This window comes from Athene cunicularia (assembly GCF_003259725.1).
Source record: "Athene cunicularia isolate RWA chromosome 15 unlocalized genomic scaffold, athCun1 chr15_part1, whole genome shotgun sequence".
Taxonomy (NCBI): Eukaryota; Metazoa; Chordata; class Aves; order Strigiformes; family Strigidae; genus Athene; species Athene cunicularia.
Genome location: NW_020799121.1, coordinates 11,557,626 through 11,580,398, shown reverse-complemented (window position 1 = coordinate 11,580,398; position 22,773 = coordinate 11,557,626). Strand labels below are relative to the sequence as shown.

The 22,773-nt window shown below is 40.7% G+C and overlaps 1 protein-coding gene across 1 annotated transcript in view; it reads left to right on the top strand.

The window, feature by feature from the left end:
- TMEM132C (transmembrane protein 132C) overlaps positions 1 to 22,773 on the top strand; it is a 765,633-nt gene that overhangs the window by 83,621 nt on the left and 659,239 nt on the right. Inside the window, exon 3 of the mRNA XM_026859691.1 lies at positions 18,876 to 19,062. Coding sequence (XP_026715492.1) covers positions 18,876 to 19,062 — 187 coding nt within the window. The remainder of the gene's footprint in view (positions 1 to 18,875; positions 19,063 to 22,773) is intronic.

The following is a 22,773-nucleotide window of genomic DNA, read 5'->3' as shown; positions in this document are numbered from 1 at the left end:
AGGAGCCACCTCTGTAACAGCCCTGTGATAACTAGAACTGCTCAGCAATTTGGTTTTGGAATGATTTCCTAACAGGAAATCCATGATATGCTAGCATTTAAGCAAATGTTTCATGTTCAGCCAGGAAACTATTAATGCAATGCCTTATTTCAGGTAAATTGTATTTAATTTTATTGGACTGGTCTGAAACGTTTCAATTGAAATCCATTCAACAAAACCATTAGAAAGCTTGATCCCAGCAGGATATTGCCATACTTGGTTCCTGTTTTCTCTTCTGGGTCAATAACTGTAGATGAAAAAGCCTTTCCCATTGACTCTCTGGGTCACCTTAGAGACTGCAAGAGTCTTTTAGTTGTAGCTAGAACATCATCAGCTGGAGGGCCAGAGAGATCTGGTGTGCAGGTATCTGGCCAGGAGTCCCTGCAGGGAGGCTGGTGGTGGGCTCTGTACATCTCTGGTACCTGCAGCCCTTTGAAGCCCGTGGCCTCAGTTGTTTTTTCGTGGAAGCTAAGGACATGAGTGCATCTATAGAGATGACGACCAAAGCACAGGACTTGTTCTGAAGAGATTATTTATGCATTTACCTTCATCAAAAGCAGAACCACTTCATTAAGCACCCAGCAAATGCAAAAGTGAGGGGAAAAGTGGTTTTCTTGATGAGATAAACACATTACAAGTTACTTGTTACACATAAAATAATAGCATGTACCACATGTTCCAGGGAGTTCAGGCTGAAGGATGTGTCGCTATTGCCATGTTCCTCTCTTTTCCTGTGCATTCATCTAAAAGGTACTGATTCAGTCTCTGTAATTGGCTTGTTATACACTTTAAAAAAATAATAATAATAAAAAAAAGCCCCCCCCAATCCACAACAGAACTCTTCAAACTTTTACACTGAAAGCTGTGCTGTGTGCTTGTATGTTTCGATTTGAATATGAATTAGAAGAACAAGAACTTCCAGTACTCCGATGAGCAGATGAATAGATGAGTGAAGAGAGAAAGAAGAGTAAATGAAAAAAAAATCTAAGTAAAATAAAAGGCTTGTAATAAGCCTCATTTTTGTGCACCACTCTGGGAGCAGAACCATCTGTCCTTTTGCCTCGGACACCATCCCTTTTATTCATAGTCCTCTCTATTTTAAAATAAAAGGGAAAGAAAAAAAAAGAAGAGAATAATTTTTAGGGATGCCTCATTATCTGTATTTTCTTTATGGAAACAACTCCCAGTGCAACTTGATGTTTACTTCATTGCCTAGTATCTGAGCAGGGGCTGGATGGAAAGGAAAGCCTTTTGGATACATTTTGAAGCTTGCTGTTTTAATTAGAATATTGTCATCTCTTGGCTGCTTGCAGATCTCCAAAGAAACATTGTAGCCTGCTGGGTTATTCACTAGACATTTGTGTGATTGATCTTCTTGAAGCTTTTTTCCGATCGTGATTCTTTCATTTCTGTAAGCGGGTTTCCAGTTTGGCTTTGGATGCTCGGTAAATAAGATTTGAAGTGGAGGGGGGAAAAGGCACGGTCTTTGTCCAAGTGGATTATTTGTCTTTTCTGTGTCACCTCTGCTTCCACGGCAGGACCTGGGCAGGGCTGTGTCCAGGGATCTGGGCTCTTTGTCTCTGCTTCATGCCGGGGAGCTTGGTCTGGATCCCGGGGGCTGACCTGGAGTTGAAGCGCTCGTGTCCCATGTAGATTGAGTCACTTGTATGAGACATGGACCTGTTCTCTTCTAAAAGGAGGGGATGGAGGGGGCTTGTTCTCAGTGAATGGAAAGGGCACTTTGGAGAGATGCCACCAAATCCAACGTTGCAGTTCAAATATGCTGCTTTTAATTCACAGGGAATACTTTGTCTATGAGAAGGTGATAAAGTGTAGAAAACAAAGGGAAAAAAAAGGAGAGGGGACTCCAAGAAAGTTCTGCCTTAGACTGGTTCCATGAAGACCTTTGTGTTCTCAGTCCCACAAGCCAAAAAATGTGAACAGTTTGTACAGACTAGTATTGAAGGTAGTTTAACACCAATGTGACTTCAAGTACCGTGTAACGGGAAAGGAGCCTTTGTCTTGTTTGTTCTGCTTCGTAGGTCTCCTTGGAACACTCGCATTTTAACTTTCAAATTGAAAATTGTTTCATTTTAAATTAACTTAAAGTAATAGCTCCTGCAATCACTCACAGAGGGTAAAAACCCCTAGTATTAAGACAGTTTGATGAAAGCAGGTGTTAGTAAAATGCTCTATAGACTGCCTTCAAATCTGCTTCCTGATTCTAAAGGTTTTTCTGCTTTTTTGCATCCCCTCTGCTGAAAATGATATGCAGAAGTACAAGTCTTGCAGCTAAAGCTGATAATCTACACCTACCTCCCACAGTCTGCTTTGTTTATATGATGCCCTGGTGAGAAGTATTTGATAGGGTTGGGGTTCTTAAGGCAAAAGGTTTGAATAAAAATGGGTGCTGGACAGTTCTTTCTTTTTTTTTTTTTCTTAATAAATAAATTCCCAGTTTCTTTTCCCTCCAATTCTTCACTTTAATAAAAAAATTGCTTTTGATTTCTGAAATCTCTCCTCCTTTTCATAAATTCTTCTCACTCTCTTCTGATGTTTCAGTTTGTCAGACAGGACTGTCAGACTTTCTCAATCGTTCCACAGTCTTATGCTGAAGATGTCATTGTTTCACCCCCCAGAAATAATAAGGCATTACTTTATTCGTTCAAAGAAGCAGACATATATACATGCGTCAGTGCCTCCAGTCAAACTGGATAAAACTCATTAACCTGATGTTCCTGTGTTAAAAGCAATTTAAAAACAAATATAGCTTGGAAACTTAAGACTGATGTTTAATACCACGTTGTGAGAAACACGGTAGAGTTTGCTTTCCTCTTGTAACCCAGTTTCAATACTCAGCTTATGAACAGAGGAAAATACCTTTCAAGTTTTTTTTGTCTTTCAGAAGTAATTTTTGAAAATGAATGGTTTTTTTTTTTTTAAATACCCCTTCTGTTCTTCAGACAAAATCTATGTAAAAAGCTAAATTTGACCCCTAAATTTGACATCCCCTAAATCCTGTCAAATTTAGGTGCTGTAAGCCACTTCATGAAGCAGATAAAAACCCTGTCATTTTAAATATGTTTTATTTTCCATATTAATTGCACTAATAATAATTCACTTTATATTTGTGGTCAAGGTATGGCAGCCAGTGCAGCACTTGTGTTTCTTGCTGTCTCTGAAATTAGGAAGTGAGCTGATAAAGATTACCCTAAATTTTGATTTATTGTTGATCCTTCACCCCGTTTAGCTTATGCGGTTTCTTGTGCTTCTTGGTGATGTTTCCCTCTGTGGTTAGGATCTTCTGTATCCTGGGTGATGGTCACTAAGTGTTTCAGAAAGCTGTAGTTTGTTAATGGTGATTATAAATGAGATGCTAGGGGTTGACGAAGGGGGCCAAGCCAAGGGGACCTGGTGATGCTGCTGGATCAGCAAAGAGGTGGCAAAGTGGGGATGATAAGACAGGGTTAGTGTCAGAGGGCTGCGAAATGGCAACCAAAAAGGAAATGAAGGTGGGAGGCCAGGGTAGCAGCATGGAGAGAGATGCTGCAAGGAATAGTGCATACCTCAGGGGACAAAGGTGAGCTTTAAATGAGCAAGAGTAGAAAAAGAAAACAATTTTTGTGAGTTTCTAAGGCTACAGCAAGGGAGCAAAACCGGAAGGGATAGATGTCACCGCCTTCTCCTAGTATGTGTTTGAATCCTTATCAAAGCAGTTTATCAACTGATCTCATTTTCAATTCTAACCTGCAGAAGCATTCATATAATTAGAGGTGCTGTTGTAATTCTCTTGAAAACAAAATATGGGCATCGTGCAGCTGATATATTGAAGTAGTAGGGAACAGCTAATACATATTTTAATAAGCCATAAGTCTAAAGTGTCAATCTAGTGAATTCTGATGATATCTTGTTTTTCTTAAATTTATCTTGTAAAGGTTAATTTTTGGTCCTCCTCAGCAAGAAGGGTTAGATTTAGATACGAATAGATGTTTGTCTTCTGCCCAGTGAAAGCAGCTGTAAAGCTAACACGGACTCCAGAGAGTTAAAACTTCCTGTGTAGTCCTGCCCTGTACATTGAGCATCCACTCTAGGGAATAATCTTCTAGATACTTCTTCATCAAATAACTAGTAGATCTTACTTTGGTCAGTGTTCTGACCCCAAGAGATCGTACAGGGGTGCTGAACTGGGTAGCTGTCATTATAATCCAACAAGGGGGGGCTCAAAACAGTGAACCGGCAGTGAGACTTGAGTGTGTTGTTCTGCAAAAAGCTTCCCGGGAGAGGGAGGATGTGGCAGTGTAGAGGGGCCATGGCATGAAGCTGGTCAGGGGTGGCTGGTGGGGACGTGCAGGGGAGCAGGAGCAAGCAGCCAGCTGTGGGAGGGCGAGGAGGGATCTGCTTGAGGAGCATCAGGGCTGGGGCAGGGTTTGCTGCAGCTCGGGAAGTCTCTAGGTTAGCTGGTACCAAGTGTGGAGGACCCGCATGCAGTGACACCACAATCTGAGGGCAGAGCTGGCTATAAGCCTTTTTTTTTTTTTTTTTTTTCTGTTTGATCTAGATGCTTTGTGTTTTTCCTGTTTAATAAGTTACATATTCGAAGTTTATTGTGATGAAATCTGGCTTTATTTGAGTTACAAAGGCTGTTGGTCTTCTTCAGGGAGCTCATTATGAAGAAAAATTGTAGGCAGTGGATGTCAAGGCTCTGGCTGACCCAGGAGCTTATTATACCTGTTTTTTAAAAAAAGATTAAAAAAAGGGGTCACAGCATGAGCTCTTCCTCCTCATTTTGCAAGGGTTAGACAGAACTTGGAATTTCCTTCCAGCGTAGAGAATGATCCTCCCTCTTTGGGCGTACGCATTCTGAGCTGTTCATGCTGGCTTTGTGTCCCCTCTCTCCAGAGACGCCGGGACATCGTGGTTTTCCTTCCAGTGGGAAGAGCTGGACAGAGCTCCTTCAAAAATCTTGCAGTAAATCCATTAGTAAATAAATCCTGAGCAAACTTAAACACCTAATTTTCCCTCTGTGGGTTGAACGTGAGAACAGAAGAGATAAAAGCTGAGAAACAAATGAATTTCATTCTTCAAACAGTATTATGTGCAGGGCTGTGGAGTGTTCTGCACTCCGTCTCCCTGCCTGGTACAGATTAGCTGGGAAACATAAGCCAACCAGTTGAGGATCATGCAGGAAAATGCCAGGATCTAGTGGGCCACTTCCATGGTGCAATCTCCCCGATGATTAATTTACTTTAGGGTTTACCTCTTGGGGTCTGTTAATTCCCATCATCCTTTTTTTTTATCCAGCACGAAGTGTTGGACTGCTCAGCCAGGACACCAGGTTTGCTTTACAGTGGTTTTGTTACCCAAGTGTTTTATGTTCTGTTCTACAATCAGGTTGCCCTTTGGCTGTTTTTTCCCCTTTCTTATCTACATTCAATAAACAACTTCAAGTTCTGTCCTGCTATTTAGCAAAGATAAATGATTTGGGAAACTGCGTTCTCCCAGTTCAGCTGACTGTCCAGAATAAAATTATAAGCAGGTGAGATAAGATTAATAAAAGCACCGAATTGCTGGGTGGATATTCCCATTACTGTATACAAGCTAGACAACATCCTCCTCCACCAGTTTCCTAGTTTGATAAATGCCTTGAGCTGATTTAAAAATGTGTAGGTTATTTTTAACCATGGTAGCAGAGCCATCTGTATTGTATCTGATGAAGTTCTGTGATAGAGCAAATTGATTTATTCTATCTCCTTACAAGTTATACTAAGCTTTATGTTATAAATAAGCTTGTTTGAAGTACATGATGTCATTGAGCTTGAAAGTCTCTAGATAAATTTGTACTTAAAGGGTTTATGCTTTCTGTATGAATTTAAATTGGTGCAGATTGTTATATCTCTTTTCTGTCTCTGTCTTGTGGACTGCAAGCTCTCGGGGGTCAGGACTGTCTTTATACTTGTGTTTGTATGAAATACACAGAGGGCCCAAATCCAAAACTGGCGCTCTCATATGTTACAGTGATACAAATAAGAGCAATCAACAAAAACAGAAGCACACATTTGATGACAGGATTTTTCAGAAGTGCTGCAAGGATCTATGTGCCTAAATCCCACCATTTGTTGTTATCAAATAGAGGGAATTAATGAGGAGCTCATTTCACTTGAGGTATAAACAGTCTCAGCTCTAGCAGGAGTGTGCCTGGTGCCGTAGCAAGTCTGAGCTGAGGTCAGATTTGAGATCTCTGCTTTGATTTCTGTTCCAGGAGGTAAGTGGGGCCGGTGGCAGCACCAGCCCAGCACTTCTTCCCTTTGCCATGCTCTGAGGTCACTGGGGCTTCTGTGAAAGTTCGCGGGAAAGGTGCCCACAGCAGTAAGAAGAGAGAATTAATCAAATGCCAGGAAGAATACAGTAAATCCTGTCTTAGCTGACTGCTAACGGAACCAGCAAAATGGTGGCTTGAATAAGGTACAACTTCTAAAAGACGTGGACTAGAATCACTGTGCCTGTGTTTAAGGATAGTTTTTGAGACCAATATGGAAGGCAGGATGTTGCCTAATGAGTGCCACGTATGGTACAGATTTTGCTGTAATTAAAAAGAAAATGAGCAATGCTCTAATTGAGATCTGAAGATTAAAACTGAAAAGCTCAGTATCCTCTATTACTTATTGTCAGATAGGAATTACGTTGCTTATGTGTAACAAACCATTGCATTTTAAAAATGGAACCATAAAGAAGCTGCTGTAATTTAAAAGCAGCCAATTTACTAGGAGTACAGTTTGCAGCTCTGTCACTTGCTAATCAGTCTGTTAAACATAATAGCCATTCTTGTCTGGAGGCAGTTAATCATGTTGTGAATGCACTTATCAGCGCATATTAGAAATACAATACAAGACTTTCCGACAGAGGAATGGATGCAATTACTGCAATCAGTATACATTTAGCTACTGTCTTATACCATCTTTTTCTTTCCATTTCTTTTTTTTTTTTTTTTTTTTTTTTTTTTTTTTTTTTTTTTTTTTTTTTAATGTAGTCCAGCAGTGACAGATTTTTCTCTTAGAAAAATACAAAGGACACACCTGAAGGTGTTGTTAAACTCGACAGACACTGAAATGCAACCTGCCAATCTAAACGAGATGGCTGCTGGCTGGTTGAACCTTTCCTGGACTCAGCAGTGTTTGAGGCTGCTGGCTCTGAGTTTTGTGGTGATGGTTTTCAAGGCCTTTGAGCATTTTCACTGACGAACTGGGAAAAAGTGTCTGTGGAGGCATTCGTTAGGTGGTGGGGAGCGGAAGTTGCTGCATTTGAGTTAGACTAAAGGAGCTCAGCATATGGATGAACTTTTTTTTTTTTTGCTGCGCTTCTCTACATCTAAATCAATAGCAATGAGGGATCTCAAGAGTTTTTGAAAGGGGATATTGAAAAAGCATGAAAGCTAATTGCTTCCAGCATGACTACCCACCAGCAATGGGTGTAAATACAGCTGTCTCAAAGAATGCCAGGACTCAAAAAAAAAAAATCTAAGGATTTGAGCTAAACAATTTTCCAGGGCTGAGCACGTTCTTGTACAGGGAGGAAGGGAGGGGGCAGGAGAAGGGAATGGTTTATGAAATCCTGAAAAGATTCAGAAAAGAGCGGAATGGAAGGAGGATGATTTTGTAAACTCTGCTTCATGTTAACCCTTAATGTTAGGGATATTTTATGTAGCTTAGCGTGATTTGCAGTGCTTGCAGGAACCTGCCTTCTTTTCCTAGAAATCCTTTTATCTGACTGTTCTTCATGAAAACTGGTATTTTTGCTTAGGTAACATTTTTTAATTGTAGCGAGGAAGATGAAAAAGCAAACCAATCCCCAAATTATATGACTGTTACAGAGGGTAATAAAGAAGTCGATATAACATCAGATCCATCACACCACAGCGTCTTTGTTACTGTTCTGTTCGGGTCGTGAATTTTTCAGACTCCCTGAGATAATGTGGGATGTCCTTAGTGGTGGGTCTTCCCGACCGTGCCGGCGTCTGGCCTGCCTCACGCTGGTGAGCAGCAAAGCTTGGATGCTCAGCCCCACTCCATCTGCAGGTTGTTAAAGCTTTCATCGCTGAGGAAATTCACTGAAATCAAGTCCTGGGGGGCACATTTTATCATATAAACAGGGGAGTGGGGAAGGCGGGAAGGAACACCACTTCTCCCCTTTCCATTTCTAATTATTGCTTTTCAGAGCCTAAATGAATTAACCTCACTTATTAGTCACTTGTGCCTCAACCCATTTACTCATGGTATGACCTTAGCTCTGAGCAATATCCCAGCAGCCCCCCATTAGCTGTCACTGCGTTCGAATTCATCACGTGTTAGGAAATCATTGTCTTGCAAGCTGACAAAGTCGTGATTACCCTTTGAAAAGGTGACCTAGAGACATTCCGTAGTGACCCTTGTGTTGACCTTACTTTCATGCCATTAGAAAGTAATTGTGGAATGATTTTTAAAAAGAGAAATATTAAATCCAGCCCTCTGTTTTTTATTTGGAGCTATCTTTGCACTTCTATAGAAATTTGGATTAATCTTGAGAACAAAAATAGGCTTTTAATGGAGTGACTTACATTATAACTGCTTGTTTCTCTCTTGCTTTTAGTTTTGTTGCAAAGCTAGGACTTTTTTGTTGCAAAGCTGATCTCAGCTAGCAAAGGGTGGAGGTACATAGAATTACTGCAGACGGCTCTTTCTGTTCATACACTGAATGCAGACCCTGATCCACCCTGTGTTTACACAGCTGGATGAATTAATTGTATTAATTAGAACATGGGAAACTGATGTTTCCATGCCAGTTTCACTTTCATGTTTTTACTGTCTGTTCAGTGGGTATCAACACTGAGAGGGAAAGCTTAATTTTTATATTTTTTTTTTTTAAAAACATAATTATCAGCCTATAAAATAAAACAATTTTATGCACACCATGTGTGTCTCGGGGAAGTGGGGAAAGAGGAGGTCCTGTTTGTGTTAATGGGCTACACTGATCCCTGCCTTAACTTCTTTGAGGATGTTGTCATGGCCACTTATTTCTTAGCAGAAGTGTGAATTAGCCACAGGAGACCCTGCACATTATCTCTCCATCTGAGAGTAGGTTAGATTCAAAGAAAGCTAGGTCCAATTCATTAGATGCTTCATCTTGCTTAAATCTGAAGAGAATGTAGGAGGAATAAAATTCCTATTTTGATTTTTTTTTCTTCAATTATTTCATGCAGGTAGTATTACAGTAGCTTTGACAGCAGACTCATGAGTTTTGTGCACTGTTAACAAGCTTTAGAAAGAAAAAAAACCCAACAACTTTTTCCCATTGTCTTTTCTAGCTGCTTGACATTCTGTTATTTACTTGTTTACTGTCTGCCCATTAAGCAAAGAATTAAGTTCAAAAAGTGTTGATTTAGGTTTTTTAAATCCTCAAGAGGAGAGCACCATTTGCCACTGCTTTCATCTGTCCTCCAGCACATTAGGTATATTCGTGTCACAGTCCGCAGCTTGTCTCCCCTTTCCTTTCATTCATAAATTCAGTGCATGGGCAGTTAGCATTTTTAGATCCCTTCTGGTTGATTTTACTCCCCAGGGAGATCCAGCTGTCAGCCTCAATTGTAATTCTGAAATCAAACCAGCAACTGGACTGCTAGTAGCTTTCTTCTAGGTCTAGTCCTATTTTTCTTTTCTGATGCACTTGATGTATACAAAAGAGTCTGATCACTTAATGCTAATGTCAGGCATACAAAAATCCCAAGGTGTTTAAAATGCCGAGGAAACACGTTGGAAATGCAGTTTGAGCCATTAGGGTGCATCCAGGTCACTTATCCAAACTCTTAATCTCTATACAGGAGAATGAGGAAGCTGCGTATGTATTTGTACATATAAAATTCAAGAGTCTTACATAATTGTATAAGTTCAGGAGCTGTCACATGGTGTCACTCTCCCTAAGACCCACAATAAATTTGAAGAGTGTACAGGTAAATTAAACTGTTGCACGTCTTCCCTTTCATAGCAGGCTGGGCAAGAGCAGGACGCTGCATGAAGCATCTTCAGGCACTGTGAACCAATAACCTAGTGTAGGGACAGGGGAGAAGCTGAATTGAAGAGTGGCCTTTCTTTTCTGCTTAATTACCTGCAGGAAACTAATTTATTTGACTGTTACGTAGTGGCATTATAGACAGACCCGGAGTCTGTCCCACTGCATTGCAGTGTGTCACCGAGGATTTCCAGCAGGTGACTTTTAGGGTGTATTCCCTGTTTCCACCTTTGAGTCTCGGGATGTCCCTGATCATCCACTCTGTTTTCCCTGAGGTCAAGTGAAATGTTTTCTGCAGGGACTTTACATGCAGCTTGGCTAAAGATACCCATGCCTTGGGTTACTCGGCTGCAGCACAGGCTGTGGTAAAAAAGTGCCTCCCAGAGTTGTATTCTTGTTGTTTTAAAGGCCTTTTGAGAGTCTGTGAAGGGAGGGTCTTTGTAGGTGAGTTCCTGCATTGCAAAGAAAGTTCTTGTGTCACTGAATTTATTATCTTGAATTTTCAGTCACTAGTTCCTTAAAAATCCATCTCTGCTTTATAATATATTTCAGCTGCTTGCACAGCAATGTAGAAAATAGACCATGTGATTATGGTATGTAAGTATCTAAGAATTTCTGAATAGGTAAAGAAGAATTATAAGCACCATTTGGGCTGTTGATATTTATTAACTGGTTGGGATTCAGCATAAATCTTTCATCATAAAATCATTCTTATTTTTTATACAACAATAGCTCCCTCTATATTTGCATCCACCATCAGCTAAACCCTGGCCCCAATTTCTTACTGGATGTGTTTGTTATATTCCCCAGCAAGATGCTTTCTCTTGGCAGAGAAGCTTTATTTTACAAAATATACAGCACAGCAATAAAGAGGTTCTAAATAGTAGTCAGAAAAATATTCCAGTGCAATCAAAATGCTTTTTTTTAAGCCCCAAAAGATTACATGCTGTTTCAAAAGGGGAGAGTCAGGACAAAGGAACAAATGGAGTCCCAGTGCCCAGCAATACATGTTACCAATGGAGCGCACCAGTTACACCCATGTTGAATTTGGTCCTAAAAGTCCTGTTTTGTTAAAGGCTAACTAAAATAGTATCTAAGGACTCTTTTATCAGAAGAATTTCTGTACACTGTCATAAGGGTGGAAGCAAATAAAAATAATTGAAGCAATTGTCTCAGTTGTCTCCAGGGTTGTCATGATGATGTTGATAAAATCAAATAAAGTGGAAGTTATTGCAAGTTGTTAGTGAGCAGCACAGTTGTGAATTGGCAGTGGAAGAAGCTGAAGAGCTTAAAAGGTTTGCTCATTATCTAGATTTATTGTTTTCAGTTGTGGGAAAATGTTGGCTAAGCAAAATAACATGAATAATAACTGGTCTTGGTGGTGTGTTTTGAACAAAAATATTTTCTTCTTGTTTTTATGGCTTTTACTGGATTATTAAAAAGTGCTGTGTCAATCCATACATTCTTAACAGATCTAGCAGGTTGGTTTTATCCTCTGTAGCCATTTACGTTGCCCGTGCATCTGTGAAGAGTGTGAATTTTTACAGCAGTGAAAGAAAAACAAGATCAGTCACCAAGAAATGTTTTGGAAAAGTCTGTAGTTGGTATAAAGTAAACTGGACAACAGAGCAAGTTCTCTGTTAGACAACAGAGCAAATAGTAAATTGTGATTTTGAAATGCACCGTGAGGGGAAACAAAGCAAACTTTTTCCATCCCTGCAGAATTAATTGCCACCTGCCACCCATCCTGTCTTTGTGCAGTGTTTGGGACTTCAGCCTTGCCCTTCTGTGCTGTGTCAAGGAAGAAGAGTGAGCAGGGCTTTTCTCAGCCGTTTGTGTCTGCCTTGCACCCTCAACTGTCCAGTTTCCCTAAACAACAAAAACCTCTGGGGGCTGTGCAGTGAGGGGCAGTGGCATGCTGTCATCTGAATGTTTTCCCATTGATGCAAAAGCTTGCAGATATACTCAGGTAGTTTGCCCTGGCTTCCAGGGATGTTCATCCACACTGTAACTCTTGACAGGGATACCTGCACTTATTTATGCCGGGCTCAGCCAGGCCCATCTCCAGTGCCCCTAAGGACGAGGCCCCTTCTCAGCAAACTGAAAGCAAGCTCTAAAGATGATAGATGCTGGGAGAAAAGGGTTTAGGTTTTAACATCCATTATCAAGTCAAACTTTGTATGTAACACAATGTGTAGCCCTTTCAGCCCAGTAAATTCTCAAGTAGGATCTGTGCTTAAGGATGTTGTAATGCTAAAAGACTTTAAAGGTGTTCGGTGCTGCTAGTTCTGTTACCCAGTGCCCACATTCAGGAAAGCAGCGCTCAGGAAGGTGTAAGGGCTGACAGCATGCAAATCTTCATAATTCAGAAACTGGATGCTGCTCCGTTAGTAGGTATTTACTCTCATTTCCTTCATCTTGGGCGGCTGGGATCTTAATTTCCTTAGGGGGAGAAGGTCAGGACCTTTAATCTGGATTTTTTTCCCCAAGAGGTCCTGGCTGGCTGCTGCTTCATTTGACTTCAGCAGGAAATTAGGGTCTGGAGCATTTACGATCAATCACTGAAAAGCCTCCTCTTGTAAGTGTTTGCTCTTCAGTAAACTGTACTTATGAAATTAATCCTCTTGAGATCAAAGGAGTGAGACCTGTATTACTGAAATATTTTATAAACTAATGTGCCTTGCTTATGTAATCCTGTTCTCATTGAATTTGGTGACAATTTGTCAGAGAGACTAAGAACTGACCATTATTAACCTTGAAAAGATTCTCAAGCAACATGATACCAGGCATTTTATTATTTTCAATTACCTAGTGTCTGCTCCATCTTTTTAGAGTTTTATTTACACTGCTGTGGGCCTCATAAACAGATTGCCATTTACTGAAAGCATTATTTTATGAATGAATGAAACTCATTTTTTCTTGTAATAGCCAACTGCACTAATAGAAGGGTCTAACTTTTATCAACTAAATTGTTGATGAACCAGCAGCGTGAGCCAGCCAGCCCTCTGTGTGCCAGTGGCACACCCAGACGAATGCACTGTCATCCTTCATTGTGGCATTCCGCGTATTCCATTCTCTCTAAAAATACATAGGGCAGGCTCTTCGGTTTGGTTAGCAACGTAAATCTTTCTTAATGACTAATAATAGGCATTAGTTTATTTAAGGTAACTACTAACTATTTTGACTGTTGCTGCCATCATAACATCAACCACTGTGTATCATTCCAGTACTTAATTCAATAATTCCATGTTTTTCTTAGACAAAAATTAGAATTAAATTAAATTCAGTATTATTTCAATGCCAGGTGATTTTGCAGTGCTTATTAAAACCTCTAACATTAGAGCTATGGTGGACCTTCACAGTAATCTATTATGTTGTGCAAAAAAGCCTATGCAGTTCCATATAAATACTTAATAAGGTAATAAATCATAGAATCACAGAACGGTTTGGGTTGGAAGGGGCTTTAAAGATTATCTAGATCCAACCCCGTCCCCTGGGCAGGGCCACCTTCCACTAGCCCAGGTTGCCCAAAGCCCCGTCCAACCTGGCCTGGAACCCTGCCAGGGAGGGGGCAGCCACAGCTTCTCTGGGCAACCTGTGCCAGGGCCTCACCACCCTTACGGGGAAGAATTTCTTCCTTAGATCTAATCTAAATCTGCCCTCTGTCAGTTTAAAACCGTTACCTCTCATCCTGTCCCTACACCCCTGATCAAGAGTCCCTCCCCCCTTTCCTGCAGCCCCTTTCAGCCCTGGGGGCCGCTCTAAGGTCTCCCCAGAGCCTTCTCTTCTCCAGCTGAACCCCCCAGCTCCCAGCCTGTCCTCACAGGGGGTGCTCCAGCCCCCCGAGCATCTACGTGGCCTCTGGACCTGCTCTAACAGGTCCATGTCTTTCCTGTGCTGAGGGTTCCAGAGCTGGATGCAGTACTCTACAAATGTAGAGAAACAAAATCTGATACTGGATTTCTTTTTAGATTCAATTTTAACATATTTTGTTTTCTATTGTTCACACACACTAGCAGATTCAGGAAGAAAATCGGAATATAAGTAACAAGGCAACATGACAGATAGACCTCCAAAACTGGCATGAACCTTTACAAAATATTTTAGACTGGTTCTTAGGAAGTATTTCTTTACAGAACAGGTTGTTAGGTGTTGGAATGGGCTGCCCAGGGCAGGGGGGGGGAGTCCCCATCCCTGGAGGGGTGGAAGAGTCGGGTTGACCCAGCGCTGAGGGATCTGGGGGAGTTGGGAACGGTCAGGGTGAGGTTCATGGTTGGACTGGAGGAGCTTCAAGGTCTTTTCCAACCTAGAGGGTTCTGTGAAAACACCTGAATGCAGTAACAAAAGTTCTCCAGGGTGCTTAGGAGCACTTGAAACCCAGGTCTTATTTTTCTAGTGGTTTGTGCAGGCTGTGATTTGTTCCACTGGGAGACTCTTTTTAACTGAGGAGAGGCTCTGCCTCTGGGTGGAGTGCTCACTCCTTTATGGCTTAATGTACATCCAGAGGAAATACTTCAGGTTCAAGTTGGCAAACGGAGCAAGGCGGGCTCTGCGTGCCTGCAGCTGCCTGCCTGGATGTGTCCGAGTTCTGGGACTTAGCAACATTTTCCTGTCATTGGCTTTATTGTGTAGAAATCTCAAGGTTTTGGGGGTTGTTCTAGCACCTAGCAGAGGCAGTATTGCGGAAGTACACAAATAGGATTATAAATTGCAATTTGAAGAAGAGGACCTACTTACTGGAGTTTGCAAGAGGAAATAAATCCAAGCCCGTGGTTTCTTTTTCTCCTCTCACCAGAAAGAAAAATGTGTAATGAATGTCTCATGTCTGAAACACTGGGCTGGATTCATCAAAGGGAGTTAGTAATTACCAAATTGAGAGAATCATGAAGCGCTTTTCTAAATTTGAAAGGCTCATCAAGAATAGATCAGGAGCAGGCAAAATTAATAGTTATGAACTCATTTCCATAGAAATGGACTTATTAGCAAGCATGCCAGCTGCCTAAAATTATAAGGTCTTTTCCTTGTGCTTGCAGGAAATAATCTTTTTTTATAAAAGTAATTTTGACTTTTTATTTTTTATTGCTCCTCTAAACTAGGGTTTGGCAAAATCCTTTTAAACCGGGAAAAGACTTCACTGGACAATAGAAAATTTTAACTAAAAAGGGAAGAAAGATGTGGAAAGGAAAAGTGATTTATAGTCCTTGGACTCCATCAGACTCTTCCCAATAGTGCAAACTTATTTAAGAGAAAAATGGAATAAGTCTCAAGAAAAAGCTGAAAAATCTTTATAGGATAAAGTTTGGTTTAGCAGGATTTAATGGCTGATAACAGCATGAGTTACAGTCGTTGTCTTCTCTGCTAGTGGATTTTGCCACTGGTAGCGTTTTGTCTTCACCAGGCAGTTGCAGATCGACAGTGACTACAAAGACCAACTTACTGGCCACCAGCTACAAATCAGACTAAATGCTGAAGATTTGCCATGGCAGCGTGGAATGACTCCTTTTAAAAAGGGTTATAGTGTAATGCTGCTTAGCCAGGAGAGAAATTTAGATACAGGTGTTGCCATGTGGATTTATCAGCTAATGGAGCCGACATAAGTAAATGCTAACCTTTAAGGTCTTGATAATGCTTTAATTTATCTCTGGTTTTGCTTTAGCAACCTCCATCAATTTCAGTGGAAAAAGACAGTGGTCTCCACACGGTGTGATAGAGGATGGTTAATAAATTGCAAGAATTATGAATATAGTACTAATCTTCCAGCTAGGAGAGAAGCACCTGTAGGGTAAGAGACGCAGCAACAGTCTGAGCACTAGTCTAAGCAAGAGAAAAGTTAACTTTTCAGGTTTTATCATGGGTTCATTATAGTTGTAACCTGGGAAGAGACTCAGAACAAAGAGGGTGTTTCAGTCGGTGGGGTACTCTGTGTCCCAGATACTGTAACACTTGGCATTGCTTGAATTGATTCTTTGTCCTAAAGAGGTAAAAAGGGAGACCATCATTTTAGAGAAAATTCGTTGACCTGCTGTTCTGAAGGTAACTGGAAACCTGCTGGTGAATAAATGAGTCCAGAAAGTTGAATATGGTTTTCTAATGCTCTACACTCAGAGGAGAAACTCTCTAAGGGAAAGATGGTTAGATACAGTAAGTCCATCTCCTCCAGTAAAAATCGAGATGAAAAGAAGTGGATCCTTCTTTAATCAGTAGAAATATGTCATGCTACATAGTTTGCTTCTAAGATAAAGCAGAAAACATTTGACAAGCCATGTTGTTTTTCCAGGTGTTGATAAGGATTCTCTTTGGAACCAGAACCTAGTAAGTCCTGGGAGACCTGGGAAGTCAGCTTTGCTTTAGTTCACACATTAATATTAGTTAGATCTGAGGAAGGTTCATGTACGTGAGTTGCTGCTCTTTTCTAGATGCACAGAGACTTATTTTCTAATCTAGCAGTGTATAACATGTCTACCTTTAAATGAAACATGTCTTTTATAGCTATACAGCTGTGCTAAGGATGCAGTGAAGGTCTTTACATATTTACAGGCACAAGAGTCATTTCACTCCCTGGCAATTATTTCAGCTTGAGATATAGGCAAGGCACACACACAATTTTTTTTTTACAGAGATCTGAGTTCCACTCTGTCTTAAAAATATAGAACCACTATTATGGTTACTTTCTGGATGTGTAAAAAGAAAAACACGAAAGGAAAGATTGAAGGCATGATGGACCAAGCTCAGAGAAGTGCCAATGTGGAAGTGCAGAGACACGCGGAATGGATTTATCAGTGCACACTAACCCAGGTTATTATTTAAGTGGTGTATCTAAAGCAAAACCTTCCATCAGTGGTTTTGTTCCAAATTTGAAACCACTCGTGGGTGTTTTTATGAGTGGCAACTATTGACTTGAACAGATTGAACCTAAATTACAGATCTAAATATACCTTGACAGGCCCAGTATCTAGATCCGTAGTTAGTGTAAAGCTCATCCCTAAATTTTATTTCTGTGTTGTAAGCAAATTAATTTTATGTAATTTAGATAAAACAAACTGCCAGAAGTGATACACAGAAGACTGTGAATTTGAGGATGCTTTTGTGGTGCCCGCAATGGTTAGGTTTTTAACAGAAATGGTTTAATTACATCCCTAGTATTGTGTAATAGTATTAGTCTCAAAAAATTTTTGCTGATTGTCTGGTTGGTCACCCAAAAGATGCCTTAATAGCTTCTGGTTTTGCCTGGAGGTGGATATTGTCTTCTGTCAGCATGGAAAATATTTATCCTCCAGGCATTGAAGCATATGTTTGTGTTGTTTGTTGTCAGAAAGAAAACATAAAAATCAATAATTCTTGTTCAGATTTTTTTTCCTTTACAATGTGCCTTCAAAAACATATGGCAAAGCCAGATTCTGCCTCTGTGCAGTCGGGAGAAAGAAAAGGATGTTTAAGTCTTTGTAAGTCTCTGCTCTTTGTAGCAGCAGGCTGAAACTTTCCATGAACACAGCTCTTGGAGGCACCACTTTAGGGTGAGGGCACACAAAAAGTGTGCTGTGGGACAGGATAGAGGGTGAAATTACAGAGGACAGGGCATTACTGAGGGTGCCTGCCTGCACAGGACACATCCCTGGATTGGGAACTAGTTCATGCCCACAGTAAGAGCATATTCGAGTCATTACAGATGGCCTAACGTGCTTCAAGTTCATATTTTAACCGACTTTATGAGCACAATACCCAGAAACGTCAGTAATGCCGGTAACATTGTTTGTCTTTTCAACAAAATACGATTAAGCAGTTGGGTCTGCACTCAGGTTAGCTGCCTTTCCATCCCGCCTCTGTGTTTTGTAAGCTGCATCAGGTCTCCACACTGCAGGTGTCTGGGAAATTGGGGCAGGAACTTGTGTGCTGCTTTGTAAAGTACCTTCATTTTTGTGGGCGGTAAAGCGCTGGATGAGCAAAGATCTATTTTCTAAGTGGGTCTCTGCTGTGGATACGCCAAGTGCTGTTGGTTAAGTCTTGGTGTCTGTTTTCTTCTTTGTAACATGAAGAGAAGATCTATGTCTTTCTAACCCGAGGATTAATTCTTAATATTTACATAGTGTTTGACCAGAGGAGAGTGCTACGTGTTGTTGTTGACAAAAGAATTAATTTTAAAACGCAGTTCTGAATGCTGTGCATTTACGTCTGCTTCTTTACCTTTAAACTTTTATTTCCAGGTGAGAAATATAAAATAATCACAGTATGATCACAAGTCTGCACCACTGATGAGAGGAAGGTTTTCATGAATTGAAAATAAGGATAATCTACCCCCCAGATTTTGTCATGTATCATTTCTGTGAATCCATTTTTTCACCAGGATAAAAACAAGTTTTGCTTTGAAAGACTTCCCCACCCCCCAAGAGCTCATTTCTGATACAGCATGAGGAATGACCAAGTATTCGGTTGTTTTGGAGCATCAATATTTGCAGAACAAAATTATAATAACGCTATATTAAATAATTGAGCGACATCTGTGCAATGCAGTTCCCAGTTTGGGGCTTATTTTATAGGTTCGTTGTGATTATGGAGAACAAATGACTGAGTTTAGTGGGAAAAATTCCTCCACTTCAGGAAACTAAAAGATAACAGTATCACCTTATCTATAAAGCCTAGCTGTTGCCCAGTGTGTAGTTAAATTTAGGTTTCTGTCAGTGTCTTCAAGTCTGTATGTTGAATTTAATGGTGAATCTTCTGGTGAATAGAAAATAAAAACATATTTTTCTGTTATTAACATCCTACTGATGTTGTGGGAACTTTTTTTTTTTTTTCTTCAGAGCAAACATGTCCTCCTACGAGATCCTGCAGATGGACTTTGAGATTGACAACACTAGCAGCCTGGCAGGAGCCCAGCAAATTACCTGGCAGGTGGAATACCCTCGAGATGACTCCGTGAGTGAACTGGTGGTCTCCGAGATCTTTGTCAGCCGAACAATGTTTGTGGGAATTGTTCCTCTTGCGATGGTAAGAACCTGCGGCGGCTTCTTTCTGCTAAATGTTTCCGTCGATTCTCATTAGTATTCAAGGGAATGTGAACCATTTTATTATATGCTACTTCCTATGCACCTGCTGCAAGTGATTTAAATGCAAGAAATACATTTCAATAATATTTTATTTACCTGATATGCCCATAATGGCTCCTTGGAAACCGTTTGAGTCTTTTGTGAAAATCCTTTACTGTTTGTGGATTATTGGCCTGGTTCATGGTAATAGCTCCTTTGGAGCCATTGTCTTCTGGTGTATTAATGTGACTGCCATGCGTGTGCTCTAAGGGTAAATGTTGCAATTAGTTGGGACATTTTCAATGAAATAAATTAGCATGCATGTGTGGGAAACTTCATTGCTAAACCAAACAACTGGACTGTTTTCTGATTTGCTTTTCCCCAAAGAGACAGATAGTCTAGTGAGCTGCAAAGTGTCAATTTAAGAAAAGGTCCATTTTGGGTTACAGAGAAAGGACAAAATACTTTCTGAAGATGGAGGTGTCGGCCATATTTTCAAGGCAAGGTTTAAGGTGTACGTGTGCAGGAAGCTTGAAGCTGATGGTTTATTTAAAAAATGCAAATATTTCCTTTTAAAATCAAATGCACTTTTCCTAGGAGGGACCTTTGGCCTACGTTTGGGCCTGATGGGCTTCTTAGTACTAGAGCTTTAAGCTTACACGACCAGTGATTTCAGTGGGGATATTTTGCTGCAAAACTAGAGGAACAGCCAGAGAGCCTGGATGTTACACCCCTTCCCTTAGAAACACTCCAGTCATTTTTGTTTACTTTCTCATGATGATTTGCCCTTCCTTTCTGAGTTGGTCTGTGCTGGTTTTCCTTCTATTACACCATACAACCAACAAATATTGGTGGTTTCCTCTGGATGACCGCTAGCTTCTCCTACTAGGCCAGTAGCAAGGAAAGATGCTTGTAAAGGTAGACAATACCCTAAATTCAATTTTCGGTTGGGTGGAATGTTATCAAGGATTAATGGTGAATCAGATATAATAATGACAGCGTGGTGCACGAACAGTCTTGGACGTAGCATTGCCTGTTTCAAATGGACAGCATTGAGTTTACGCCTTGCAGAGCACCACAGATAGAAAAGAAAAGCGAATCCAACCCAAAAGCCCATTGTGAATGTTGGATCGGAGCTTTGCTGCTGCCTCTGCCAGGGTTTTGCCAGGGTTTTACTTCATCTCTTTGCAGTTATGGCAGATGTTGGCCACTTCAGCTGCCTCTAAATGTCCTTGGACCAAATCTGAGGCTGAATCTGAATTCAGATTGGAGCTAATCTAGTCCCTGACACTTTGTCATTGTAAACTAACTGTGGAGTAAAGGAAAATGCTTATTTTGTGAATTTATGACCTTAGTCATTAAATGGGTATCTTGTGGGCTATTACTTTGCTGTTGCACGTGAGCATCCTTGACTGTCTTGCCCTGAGAGGAGAGTTGATGACAGCTATGGCAGGAACAACAGCACGTATTTGCATTTCTTTCCCTTACATTTGCCAGTTTGCAGTCCTGCTTCACTTAACAGTCACCCACTGCTGCAGGTTCTGGCACTGCATTGCCCAATCAGGAGCAAAAAATAATTGCTCTGTGCATCATCCTGTGTTGCTCAGAGAAACATGTTTCCGCGGCCCAGAGTTCCTGACTGAACTAAATGCATTTTAACTTTCATTCCTCTTCAGGATTTGCCTGGCTGGTTGGTAAGGCAGTTTCCCTCTGAGTGCAGGTGGTATCTGTAAAGGAGAGTGTCACAAAAGGGTCCAGAAACCATCGCATTTCCATGACTTTGCCATTACACTGAACATAAATTACTTGCTGTTCCTTTTCAGTGTATCCACTCTTTCATGGTAAACATTGAATATTTCTAGATGAAAGCAGAATTCCTTGGAGAGTATAAGACTGGAGCAAAACGTTCAGTCCTTGATTTGCAGGAGTGAATGTTTTGATGGGATTACCAAAACTTCATGGTGTTTTGGTAGTAGCAACACCAGCATTTGCACGAAGAGGTGCAGATCAGTGTCAAAAAGGGGAAAAATTTCTTTCCAGTAAGAAGACTGAGGTGGAGTCAGAAGAGCTTAGTGGTGGAGGAATTAGCTGTGAAATCCTGCCAAACAACAGTGAACTTTAATGTGTGGGTCTCTTTCTGTAGGTCACTTGGTTCTTTTTATTAAAAGACCTCTATCCTCTTCCATATGGTTTGGAATATTGCTGTTTTGTTGCTGCAGTTGGTCATGAGTTCATCTTTGTTTTCTGTGCTACTTCCTTAAACAGGAGAAAATCAAAAGAGCCCCCAGATAATTTTTTTCTGTCATTGCATTGTGGTGACTCTGGAGATAGCGGTGGGGATATTTTTCTCATTACTAGCTTGCCTTATTTTTTGTAGATAAAGATATGGGAGACTGCATTGTAACATTTGAATAATAGCCTGATGAAAAGAGCTGATTTTTTGCTTTAGTGAGTTTATGAAGCCCTTAACATCAAATCTCATGTTCTTAACATTTACGTTTGGTAGCAAGCTTGAAAGGCATTTTTTTTGTTGTTTGTTTTTTTGCTTTGGGGTTTTTATAAGTGAGGATACAGCTGATTTTTGCACATTATGTAGCAAGAAATAGCTCCTTATTAGCAGACAATCTTGCCGTAATGAATTGATATTGCAGATTATTTTTGGATAGTCCTTTGCTGTCAAATCAGCAGCACATTAATAAACACTGTTCTGAGATGCACAGAAGGAAGCAGGACCAGGGAGAGCCTACAGGTGAAATCCTGGCCAGGGCAGCACCATCAGCTCTGCTCTGTGCCTGCTCTTAGCCTCCCGAGATGAGGTTGTGTCCAGCATGAACGAACATTGGGGTAAACTGCAACGCCTGTGTGCTGTGACTAAAAAGGAACTCTAGAGATTTTCAAGCCTTGATAGGGACATTAGGAAGTGATGGGAAACTTGTTAGCTTGTGAGAAAAGTAGAAATACTTAGTGTAGCAAAACCAACTGTTCTTCCTTCTGTATGATAACTAAAAATAATGTGGGATTCTTAGGGGGTTTGCATATTTTTTGAGAGAGGACTAAAATACAATCTTGGAATATTGGAAATTCCTCCCAAGCTACCCATTTTATTTTGAATCGTCCTCCATATAATAAATCGCAGTGTTATTTATGGCCAAATTCAGTGCCTTTAAAATATGTACATAAATAAAACATTTGCACTAATGAGAGAAAATAAAACAAAATTTCATGCTGTAATAGCCTGCTTTCTGCATCATCTGACAGCTCTCCCCAAATCCTTGAGCTCCTTCTAATTGAAACATCCAGTTTCAACTGCACAGGGCCAGACAGTTGGGATTTCCATGGGAACTACATCCAGATGGAAACAGCACAGTCCAGTAATTTAGGATTTGCTTTCTGAAAGTCTTATCTCTACTTCTGGGTGAGTGACGTAGACTCCGTGCGCAGTGGGAAGGTGCACGGAGAGGACGCCGTGGGAATGCAGACCACCCCTAACTGACGTGGCGAAGAAAGGAGAAAATATCAAGATGAGTGATCACAATTGCATGCAGCCTACACTTCTCAGGAGCTGATTTGGATGACAGCTGTGATAACCCTGCTGCTGCTGTAAGGGCTGGCTTGCTTTGTGGAGTTGTTCTTACAGCTCTGCTTGTAAATCAGATGCCTGCGGAGAGGCTGC